The sequence below is a fragment of the Macaca thibetana genome, chromosome 9, assembly GCF_024542745.1.
Source record: "Macaca thibetana thibetana isolate TM-01 chromosome 9, ASM2454274v1, whole genome shotgun sequence".
NCBI classification, from domain to species: domain Eukaryota; kingdom Metazoa; phylum Chordata; class Mammalia; order Primates; family Cercopithecidae; genus Macaca; species Macaca thibetana.
The window spans coordinates 189222-202111 of NC_065586.1; the positions used below are offsets into that span (position 1 = coordinate 189222).

Genomic DNA, 12890 nt, shown 5'->3' on the forward strand with positions numbered 1-12890 from the left:
TGTTTAATGGTGAACTATTATAAGAATCCCCTACAAAATCCAAAACAAGATAAGGATACCCACCATTACTACCTGTGGTGTGTACTTTACTAGAAGTCCTAATCAGCTTGATAAGAAACGAGTCCAATAGAATTTACAGACAAACCTGAAACTAGTCAGAGAGGTAAGCAGATTGCCCAATAAAGACCAGCAACCACCAACCAGGAAATACTATATAAAATAAAATTCCATTTTCAAAAGAAACATTAAAATATCTAGGAAAAACCCAAAAGATATGTAAGAATCTTATGGATAAAAATTATAAAACCATATTAAAGACATAGAAAAATATATAAATAAATGAGCATATGTGCCAATTTCGTCAGTGGATATTCTTACATTGGTTATGGAGCTTTAACTATTTTTGTGGATTTTGGCAAACTAACTTTAAAATCACTGTGGATGAATATGGGACCAAGAAGAGCCATAATGAGTCTGAAAAAGAAGGAGGGGATCTCCCTAAGGCTGGCAAGCTTACGTGGGAGCAGGAAACTTGTATGTTGCTGGAGGAATGGTAGATGGTAGCTACTTTTTTAAAAGTTAAAATAGTCTAGCTAATAGATGCAAACGAAATTCCAAGGGGCATACTGTGGAAAAAAGTCTTCTCTCATCCCTTGTTCCCTGAGCCCCTCTTAGCAGTTTGTGGAAGGAATCAAGCTCTAGAACTCTTTTGTGCATATCAGTTATACAGTGTTTTGAGAAATAGTAGTGTCTTATACCACGATTTTTTAAAAAATGTAATATAGAGCTTATGTTATCTTAACACCTATAACATTGCTTCATTTCTTGTGAAAACTGTATAATAATCCTTGGTACAATTATCAGTTATTTAACCAGTCCCCTAAGATGTATGTTTACATTATTTCTAATTGTTTCTTGCTGCCAGCAATACTAAAATGAATTTCCTTCCTTGTATATGTGTTATTTCACACATGCTGAACAATTGTGTGGTTTTGTTGTCGATATTTAAAGCTGATCCATCTATAGTTTATAGGTACAATCTAAGGTAGGGCTCCATCTCCTTTCCCAGGTTAGATAACCAGTTGTCCCAATGTCCTGCATTGATTAATCAGTCTTTCCACCAATAATGTGAAATGCTACTTTTATTGTAATGAAAATTCCGATTTGTTCATCTTTTTTTTTTGCATCAGTAACATTTCAGAATTTTCTGTACACAAATTCTGTCATTCTATTTCTTCCTGGAAATTTTATTTTTCTTACTGTTGTAAATAATTGAGGTTTGGTCTTCTTTTCAGTCATCTGTCTTTTTGGTTTCTGTATATGAATGCTTTTAATCTTAGTAAATCAGTTTGTACCCAAAGAATTTATTGAACTATATAGTTAATTAAAATTACTTAAAAAAGCATATCAGCTGATTTTTTTGGGTTTTCTAGATACATGATTTGCAAACTCCTTATCAACTTTTATGACGATTTCAATTATGTTGGTTATTACCTTTTCAGAGTGTTAAGGAAAAGTGACAGCCACAGACATCTTTGAATATTCTTGATTAAGTTAAGGAAGTATTTACTCATTCTTGTTTTGTTAGGGGCTAGGTGTTGAATTTTACTAAATGCCTTTCAACATGTATCAAAATCTTCATGATAATTTATTTTTGACCTGTTAATGTAGTAAATCATATTTTTACATTTCTTCATATTAAATCTTCAGTTCCTAGAATTAGTATATTATTTTGACATTTGAATATATTAATATTTATATACAATATTAGATTATATTCAAATATTTTATGTAGGATTTTTATATCAGTATTTCTATGGGTCACTGATTTTCTTTGTCTATGCTATTTTGTGGGGTTTTCTTATTACATGCTAAATTCCTTGCTTTCCTATGATTGTGCACTGGAAGAGTTTGAGTCTCATTGGAGTTACCTGGTCATTATAAGTTTCACAGAAGTAACTTATGAATATGTCCGTAGCTGATGTTTTTCTGGGTAAGCTCTTTGCAAACTTCCTCTATTTATTTCTTTGGAAATTGACCTTTTAAAGGTTCTGTTTTATTCTGTGTTCAGGTTTTGGTCATTTATATTTTCTTATAAAATCATAGTGTTTATATTTTTGCACAGAACTGAACAAAGTAGTTGCTTGTATTTTAATTTCCTTTTTATATATAGGTGTCTCCCTGTAGCATTTTTTGTGTATGTTTGTGCTTTGTGTCTTCATTATTGATTAGATTAGGTAATGATAACTCTTTTATTTTTCCCTAAAGAAGGAGTTCTTGGGCCAGGCATGGTAGCTTATGCCTGTAATCCTAGCACTTTGAGAGGCTGAGGTGGGAGGATCACTTGAGGCTGGGAGTTTGAGACCAGCCTGGGCAACATAGTGAGACCCTGTCTCTACAAAAAATTAAAAAGTTACCCAGGTGTGATGGTGTGTGGCTTGTAGTCCCAGCTTCTCAGGAGGCTGAGGTGGGAGGAGCACTTGAGCACAGGAGGTCAAGGCTGCAGTGAGCCATGATTGTGCTATTGTACTCCAGCCTGGGTGGCAGAGTGAGACCCTGTATCAAAAAAAAAAAAAAAAAAAAAACGGAGTTCCTGGATTCTACAAATTTTCTTTTTTAACAGAATTGCTTTAGCTTTTCATTTAGATCTTCTGTAATTTTTCAGTAACTTTTTTTTGACTCAGTGGTTGTTTATGAGGGTTTTCTGGTTTTGTATTAATATCTGATTTAATTTCACCATGATTAACAATGGCGTGTATCACTTTTGGAATCTCTTCAAGTCATCTTTGTGGTGATTTTGTGGTCAGTTATGTATGTCTTCTGGACCTGTTAAAGGTATTGTTTTGGTGTCAGGATAAATCAATATACCCGTCTTAAGGTGTTTTTTTGTTTGTTTGTTTCAGAATAAATCAACTAGATAAATAATCAATAAATAAAAAATCAGGCTGGGCGCAGTGGCTCATGCCTGTAATCCCAGCACTTTGGGAGGCCGAGATGGGCAGATCAGCTGAGGTCAGGAGTTCAAGACTAGCCTGACCAACATGGTGAAACCCCATCTCTACTAAAAATACAAAAATTGGCCAGCACCTGTAGTCCCAGTTTGGGAGGCTGAGGCAGGAGAATCACTTGAACCCAGGAGGCAGAGGTTGCAGTGAGCTGAGATCATGCCACTGTGCTCCAGCCTGGACAACAGAGTGAGATTACATCTCAAAAATAATAAATCAATAGCTCTGTCTTATTAGTTAGTTCTTCTATAGCCATACTTAGTTTTTTGTCCAGTTGATTTTTTTTGTGTGTGAACTGAGAGAAGTGAATTAAAATCTCACAATTTTATATTTCTGTCAATATTTCTTTTATTTCCTATAGTTGTTTGCATTATAACTATGCTCTGTTTGTCTTTTTTAAGAATGATTTTTGCCTTGTTTTCCAAATCCTATACATTTCCATCTTGACCCCTGCTTCATTTAGATAGCATTTTTATGATATGCCTTTGCCCATTTGTTTACACTCTTTCTGAGTCACTATTTTTAAATTGTTGAGTTTAGCCCATTTGTATTTATTAAAAAGAGAAACATGTCTGGTTTTGGTCTTCTCATACATAATATGCCTTCTGTTTTTATCATTTTGTTTTATCACTACGTAATACATTTTCTATGGGTTTCTTCAGGTAGCTTAGAAATGTTTTTTGTTTTAAGGGTGATGTTTATATATTTGGATAGTGCACTCAGTCCCTGAGATAGTTATTCCTGACTCTGCACTGTGAGCGTCAAGGACATTAGCACATTTTCCCCTTCAACATTGCTTTTTTGTCAATGCAGTTAATCGAAGGACTAAGACAGAAAGAGAGGTGGGAATTATGATCGGACCACAGAACGCTGGCCCTGACAATGGCAACGTCTGTAGCAATGAGGCGGGGAAGGAAGAAGGTGGGAGCTAATCCAAACATACTGGTTTTGTCACCTTTATTTCCTTGAGGACTTACGAGGCATTACTCCCCTGACTTCTAGCATGGAATGTTTCTCTGGAGAAGTCTGAGGCCAGTCTGATTTAGCTCATGCTATGTTTTTTATCTGGATATCCAAAGATCTCTTTGAAGTTTAGTGGTTCACTGGAGATGCAGATAGATACATTGACATTGATATGTGTGTGTTTGTGTGTGTATAAAGAGAGAGCAATCAGTGTTGAGGTTTGGAGGAGAATGGAAAATGGCACAAATCCAACTTTATAAAACTTATTTCTGTATTAAACAGAAAAGATACAAAGCAGATATGCCAAGTATTAACATCAGTTGAATGTAATTGGTGAATCTACATTCAATCTACAATAAGGGAATCTACAATAAGGGAATCTGCAATATTATTCTCTGTGATCCAGGGCGTGTTGGAAATATTTCACTTTTTTGTTTTTAAAAAATATTTTGTAACTATAAATCAGGGAATGTTTGCGTGCTTCAGTGACTCAAAATATGTTTCACTGAAAATCACATTTTTGCTTGATTGATCACAACATGCATCCATGTTTTCCTTATATGTTTACAAGCTCTCATGTAATTTCTAAATTTTCTCTGGTGTCATTTCCTAAATTTTGAGTAAAAGTATTACAAAATATGTTTGTAATTCTAAAGTCCTATGGTTGGGGATTATAAAATTCTAAATGTAGAATCTGTAGAGTAGAAGTTAGTGGTAATTGCTCCAGAGGCTAAAACTAAATGGGATGTTTGACTACAATCTCTTAAGTGATTTATATTTGCTGATTTGGAACTATTTTGAACATATCTTGGTCTAATCATTACAGAATAGAATTTGAGTTTAAAATAGCATGATAATTAGAAGAGTTGAGTATTGAAGACTTTTCCTTTTCTGTTTATCGTGTTCTTTATCTTGTTCTTTATCTCAACAGGACTCTCATAAATACAAGTCATAATGAAAGAAATTACCTCCATTTTCTTATTTTCATTCATTTTTAGTTTTCAGTACTGAAAGATTTTTAAATGTGTTTTTCCTTTGTGTTAGGTATATGTCTCGAGTCCACGGTATGCATCCTAAAGAGACCACCCGTCAGCTGAGCTTAGCTGTGAAAGATGGTCTTATTGTCGAAACTCTAACAGTGGGCTGCAAAGGTTCAAAAGCTGGTATTGAACAAGAAGGATATTGGTTGCCAGGAGATGAGATTGTAAGTACATTTTGTTTGATAAACATAGAGATGTGAACTTTTAGCTTTTAAACATTATTTAGATATAACCTATAGAAAATCATCTTCAGAAGTTTAATATTTCATTTTAACATTTTTATCAACATTAAGGCTCTACATTGGTAATATGGTTACTTTCCTTACTAATTATTTAGGAGATGACTTGCTTTTACAAAGAACCTACTTCTCTATATATTACCTTGAATCTAAAAAATAAAGCAAACCAAAGCTCTTTTGATGTACCCACACTTCATGGCATTCCTGTTTTCTTCAATAAATATTAGCAAAAAAATTTTCCATGCCAGATAATATTGATGCCATCTACACAGATAGAAGGAGATGAACTGTCTTCCTAGGGAAACAGTCTCGGTTCAGGTGGGATGAAGGCAGGCTTCAGTAGGGATTTTGTGGCAGAGTACAGGTTCCAAACGTTAAGTTCCCCTGGCCAGTGCCTACATTGACTAATGACAATTGCAGGTTTTGTGTACTGGAACAGAAATCAAACAGGAAAGACAGAACATTAATTCTCTTTACATTTTTACCTAGTTCTCACTTTGACTCCTCTTTTAAATGTTGATATTTTAATCTTCTAATTCCTTCCATTATGTACCTTTAAACTGAGAGGCACATCTTGAAGTACATTTTTTTCTTATGTAAAGATTGATTTCATGTGTAATATTTCTATCTTCTTACCTTATTTTATTTTGCTATTTCTAATACCTTGATTAAAAATGTCTTAATTTTTACAAGGGAACATCGTTTAAGATGATAGGTTTCAAATGTAGCAGCTGTGGCCAGGTGGCTCATGCTATAGTCCTCGCACTTGGAAGGCTAAAGCAGGAGGGTCACTTGAGCCCAGGAGTTACACACCAGCCTGGGCAACATAGTCCCCATCTCTACAAAAAATAAAATAAAATAAAATAGAATAAAATAAAATACACAACCCCATCTCTACCAAAAAAAATTAAAAATTAGCTGGATGTGGTGTCACGTGCCTGTAGTACCAGATGCCCAGGAGGCTGAGTTGGGAGGATCACTTGAGCCCAGGAGTTGAGGACTGCAGTGAGCTATGGTCATGCCACTACTGTACTGTAGCCTGGGCGGCAGACCAAGACCCTGTCTCTTAAAAAGAAAAAAAAATCTATCTGTAGATAGAGATAGACATACCCCTTTCAACCTCTTTCAAAAATCTATCTTTTTATAGACTTACTTTTTGAAAGGGATAGATTTAGTAATTGAATACTTTGAGAGTGTTTTATCATAAATTCTCTAAAATCTAAAATTATAAAAATGACATAGAATCTTATAATTGGTTCTTTGTGGAAAAATCTTCCAAAAAGTTTGAGTTTATTTTCTTTTCTGGCTCTACAGCAGATGAGCCAACAAACATACTAACGTGTGAAGCCTGACAGCAGTAAACTAACTAGCACAGTGCCTGTGGGGAGGTGGTTTACAGCAACAGCTCTGATAAGTTATGAACTTAGAAAAGCTGTTCACTTTTTTAACTTTGTTTTTGTCAATTTAATCTGCACCTTCAAAGCTTCAGGAAAGAAAATTCACATTTTCCAGCAACAGAAAACATGGAAGAAAAAATCTTTACTTTCACTGGTGTAATTTCATTTGTGCACTGGAAGTATTCTTGAAAAGTTAAGTGGAAATCTTTATATAAGAACAGTTTTTCTATTGAGTTTCCTTACAGAAAAGTAAAGCTTTGCTGCCAGTGAAGAAACTTAGGGTGCCAAAACATAATAAAAATAATGTCAAGTGGTATCAATCTGTTGCCTCAGGTATTTAAAGGAAGGCCATTAATTGTTGATACCTTATTATATACTCAGAATAATCCAGATAATGTAAAATTTCTAATCTTAAAACACTTAGGAATTTATAGACAGTATAGAAGACTATACTGATAATTTCCAAGATTTGTATAGTAATTAACTAACAGTAAGTGCAACTTAATCTATAGGATTTTGGTTTATGGATCATATGTACATTTTTTCAGAAAAGCGATTTTATTTCTCTTTCCTGTTTAGATTGGTACTTTTCCATATGCTTTCTTCCTCCCCAAGTTGAACTTTTTTTGTTTAATTCAACAAGTCGTTAATGAGCACGTTATATTTTTACCACTATATTAGGTCCTATGTTCTAATTTTTATTTTTATATGTTGTTCTTGCATATATTTATAGAATCATCCTTTTTTCTTCTGTCTAGATGAAATATTATATGTAAACCAAACATATAGTATGCAGGTTTAATTCTGGTTCTTTCTCACAAACATTTTTATTCTAAATATGGCTGTATAATTTAAGCACAACTGAATATATCAAAATTGTGCCTGGTTTATAAAATATGTAAATATTTAAAATTCAGAGGTAATGTAGTTTATTAGAAAGAGGTAAGATCTCATATGTCACAAACAAACAGGGGTTTCAGATCCAATTCAAGCCTTTATTTAGTTATGCAACCTTGAGGAAATTTCTTAGCTTCTGATCCTCAGCCCTCAGCCGTCATATGGGCATATTAAGATCTATTTCATTTGATTGTTTGAAGGATTAAAGGAGATTATCTACATAAATTATATAACCAGGTACTCAAAGCAGGTATTTGACCAATGAATAAATATGCTTACAACAAAAAAATGCCTGTGTGTAATATAGTAAAAGCACATTAGTTTCCTACTAATCATACAAAAATTCTAAATAGGGTCTTTTTACTTTTCAACCTGTATTCTCAAACACAAGACTTGTAAAGAGGTTTTCCATGAGAACACTGGATCTTTATTTAAAGTGTAACTCTAAAATAATGAGACAAATTATATGTGTATTTTGTTACCTTGGCTGGGGTCCCACTTGGCTGCTCAGCAGCTGTCCATGTGCCACAGTTTTCATGCCCTGATGACACTCTAGGAGGACATGTAATTGTTTCCCACTAGGCACAGCACATGTATCTTGTCCTGACCAGCTTTGTGTACTTTTTTTAATGTATGGCCAGTGTGTGGAGGCCATTGCAGATTGGGGTGCCAGATGTGAACTGTGCAATTTAGGAAGCCCCATCCACATCACAGACATTGTGTATTTGCCTATTTATTCAACAGTGCATTTGTTCTAATAAACGAACATACAACAAGAGTGTCTTGTAGAAGGGCCATCTTTTCTAGTTTACACTTGGTGTTCTGTGCGCTAATGATTGTCCTGCATGCCAGCGTTTGAGTCTGGGGCCCATGCTTTATAGTTTTACCACCTTGTATATAGGATGAATCACCTTGATGTCTCTAAAAACTTAACTTTTTAAATTGAAAGATGTATGTTGTTATTTATCCATCAAGAAAGGAACACGACAAGTAGATGTGTATGACCTTAGGAAGGGAAGGCGTAGGATGTTTTTGGTTATCTATTTTTAAACCTTTAAGTCAAAGTTACAAATGTTCTTAACTTAGGCAGTTCTGTTATTTTTTAAATGGGTGGTAAAGCTCTTTTTTTTCCTTTTGTTATCTCTAAAAATTGCTGTAAACTCAGGTGGGGAAAAGGTGTATTTATCTTGATAAGTCCCACAAGTTATATCTCCTGAGATACTTTGTATCAGCAAGGAGTCTGGACTCTTGTCTCCAATTCCACAATTCTGTTGATAAAGAGAAGGTAGACAAAAGTGTAGTTTTCTCTATGCTGCCTATTATTGATGGAATTTAAAAGTCAGAGTTTGTTGATGTTACATTTTTATTTCACCTCTGCTACTTTTTTCAATGCTTATTTTTAAAAATTGGAAACAATTGAGAAATATGCATATATTGAACAAGATTATTTTTATCAAATCTAGCACTCATGTAACAAAAGCCTAACTATAATATGTCAGGATATAGTTATAAATAATCCAAGTGCAAGCCTGTATATCTAAGGCCAAGATAGTGACCTCATGGTGCTGAGATTCCTTCTTCTAGACTGCAGTTAATTTAGGCATTTTGGGATGCTGATCTCAGTCACCGTTTGCAACCCTCCACATAAGTGATTATTCATTTGGAGAAACTGTGGTAAAATTAGGTAATAGATAAGTATCTTCGTGGTAATGTTTTAAATAATGACCACATGAAATGTTAGAATGAAAAAGTAATTATTTAAAGTATGTCCACTCCCACTTTTAAACGGTTTGCTCAAATATTAGTCAAGCAAACAGAAGTATATGTACCGAGGAGCCAGGTGTGATGGCACACACCTGTAGTCCCAGCTACTTGGGAGGCTGTGGCAGGAAGATTGCTTGAGCACAAGAGTTTGAGTCTAGCCTGGGCAGCATAGCAAGACTTGTCTCTTAAGAAAGTAAATGCATAAAAAAGTGTGTGTGCCAACTAGTTTTTAAAATGACAAACTACACTCTTGTAAATTTTCTATGGACATCTCACACTTTCAGATTGGTCTGTCATTACCATTTACTCATAGGGTCCACATAATTCATTTAAAGGTATTTTCATAAGCTTTTAAAATGATATTGGAAAAAGACTGTAAGACCAGGGCACTGAGTGAAATTTTGTGATATGTGGTCATTCAATGTTTTGTTATTTCAAGACTTTTTTCTTTTGCTTGTTTAAAAGAAATGCTGTATGTCCTTGTAGGCTCATAGCTTACTTCATCTGCTTGCTCTAGAGAAAGACACGTGAATGGCTACACTAAACCCATATTTCTTCACAGTATTTCACCACCTTTATTTGTAAAATGTGAGAAGTGTGTTTCTTGGACAGAATTTTACCATTTGCTGAGCTAAGTTACATTTGGTATTTAGTAGCTTTCTGTGATAAATATAACTTAATATCTTACAAATTACACTCTTAAGCAATAAGATACTCATAAAGATGAGAAGGTCTTAGCAAAGTCTTTAATAGAGTAAGGCAGGTCACCTTAAATTATGAATCATTTGCAGATAAAGCATATCAAATACGTTATTTGAAATTGAGGCAGTGTTAATTTTGTGACTTCCAACTTTATATACAGCCCTCAGCACAAAGCTAGGATATTATTTGACAGATGCTTTTGATCTCACATTTAATAATTTAGTCAAAAGTGTTGAGGATGACTTAAAAATATTAAAAAGTGATGTTTGCTGTAAAACTGCTTCTCCCTTTACTTAGCTGCCATATTTGGTCTCACAGTTTCATTTCCTTGTCATAGTTAATGCCAGGACAAAACCAATGTATGAGTTTAGGAACCACAGCTGACACTTTTGGTTAAAGTCCTTCTGCCAGTTTGTGTTGCTGCTTGTGACTCGAGCAGCTGCGCACAGGAACTCTGGTGTTGCTTCTGTGTCCTGCTTCTATTTGAGAACCTTCTTTTCACATGCTCCAGTTGGTACTGCCTGTGAGCAGGATCTCATACTACTTTTAAATAGGCCTGGGGGGCATCTTTTTTTTTTTTTTTTTGAGAGAGGGTCTCCCTTTGTCACCCAGGCTGGAGTGCAGTGGCACAGTCACGGTTCACTACAGCCTTGACCTCCTGGCCTCAAGCAATCCTCCTGCCTCAGCCTCCAAAGTAGCTGGGACTACAGGCATGTGCTACCACACCCAGCTAATTTTTTCATTTTTTTGTAGAGACAGGGTCTTGCTATGTTGCCTAGGGTGGTCTCGAACTCCTGGCTTCGAGTGATCCTTCTGCCTCAGTGACCCAAAGTGCTGGGATTGCAGGCATGAGCCACCATGCCTATATCTTTTTAAATGAAAAGGTAGAATTCTATATCTTTTGCTTTTTCTCATTTAAGGCTTTTGACACATATTTTAAAACATAATTAATGAAAATACATATTATCTGGCTTCTTAAAGAGATTAACCTATTATGTTGGGGATAAACAAACTTAAATCTTAATTTACAGAGGGCCAAGATAGACACTTCTTTTCTGTCATCATCTGTTCTTCCCACCTCAAAATGCCCAGTCTAAAAAAAGTTTCGGGTTATATTTCTCTTGAAATTTAGCTTAGCTCACATCTTTTAGATAAGAGATAGGATTGGAATTTATGGCTTTATTCTTCGGAACTACCACCATAAGCAGCCATGGCAAGCAGGGGCTCCCTTGCATTGTTCTTGAGAAAAATACTAAGTGAGGCTGTATTCAAACTGAGCCTGACTCCCCCAACCCCTGCAACCCTTTTATATATATATGGCATATTACAGTAAGAATTCCTTTTTAAAGTTTTAGGTCTTTATCTTTTTCTTGATATAATTACAGTTATAATAGTTGTCGTAAATTAATCATATGTTTTAAGTGCCCTTAGTGCCAAATTTGATACCCCTTGGATACTGTTGATCTATTTAATATGAAATATACCTTTTGTTAATTTTTATGGATAGGTGTATATGTTTATGAGGTGTGAAATATAACTTATTCTGTTTGTTACTTACTTGCAGAACCACATATTTCTTCCAAATGTCCATTCCCTATCTTAGTTACAAAAATATAATCATTTACCAAGTTAAGTATTGGTGATTATTAGAAATCATTTATACTGTGGTTCTATGTGCATTTAAACTATAATATACTTAGAAATTATTCTTGCTTTGGTAAAAGAATTTCCTTCTTATTCAATAGGGTTTTTTGGGTCATGCTGTCTTATTATACTCTTTTAGGTTTATTATGATTGTGTGTGTATATGTTTCTTTTTCTTTTTCCTTCTGTCTAAATTCTGTTGCACTGAGCAACGTTGTAATATTTTTATTTTAAATATAAGTAATATTTAAAATTACTGGAAATATGTAACCATCAGATTCTTATCTCCTAATCTCCTAATGATTAACAGAATTTGTTAATTAAGCTAAACCTAGAATTGTAGAGAATTATTTTTACATTGCATCTACATTAAAATGCTATCTCAAACACACATACTTGGTTGTGTAATATTTATCTACTCAGTAGAAAGAGGAAATTACTTTAAAAATTGCTTTTGGATTATTGATGAGAGTGGATTATACTTTAGAACACTTTATTCGAACAGTTCTTCCACATATCTCCCTTCTGACTTGACTGAGCAACTCTTTCTGTGCTTCGGTTTGGTCTCTAAACCAGAGTTAATATTTCTTGCTCTGTCTAGCATATAGAAGCGTTGTGGGCTGGGCGCAGTAGCTCACACCTGTAATCCTAGCACTTTGGGCGGATTGCCCAAGCTCAGGAGTTTGAGATCAGCCTGGGCAACATGACGAAATCCTGTCTGTACTACAAACACAAAAAATTATCTGGGTGTGGTGGCGCATGCCTGTAATTCCAGCTACTCGGGAAGCTGAGACTCGAGAATTCCTGGAACCCGGGAGGCAGAGGTTGCAGTGAGCCAAGATTTCGCCATTGCACTCCAGCCTGGATGACAGAGTGAAATTCTGTCTTAAAAAAAAAAAAAAAAAAAAAAAAAAAAAAAAGGTGTGAAATACAGATGTAATAATGAATTTTAAAATGCCTAGCAAAGAAATGTGCACATATATATATAAAATTATAAGCATGTTATATCATTTTGTGACTTGGTCAGTTCTTGTTCTGTGCACTGAGTAGATAATAATAATAAGAACACTTCCTGGGTGCTCACATTGTGCCAGGCACTCCTGTAAGGACTGTCTGTGTATTAACTCATTTGATTCATAGAAAAACCGTGTAGACTGGGTACTATCATTTTGTTAATTATACAGATAGAAAATGACACACAGAGAAGATAAGCATTCTGCCCGAGATTATACAACTGCGA

At 34.7% G+C, this 12890-nt stretch overlaps 1 protein-coding gene across 26 annotated transcripts in view; it reads left to right on the forward strand.

The window, feature by feature from the left end:
- ZMYND11 (zinc finger MYND-type containing 11) overlaps positions 1 to 12890 on the forward strand; it is a 118901-nt gene that overhangs the window by 68337 nt on the left and 37674 nt on the right. For all 26 annotated transcript variants that reach the window (XM_050805162.1, XM_050805170.1, XM_050805174.1 and 23 more), the window contains one exon: positions 5013 to 5172. In XM_050805162.1, coding sequence (XP_050661119.1) covers positions 5013 to 5172 — 160 coding nt within the window. The remainder of the gene's footprint in view (positions 1 to 5012; positions 5173 to 12890) is intronic.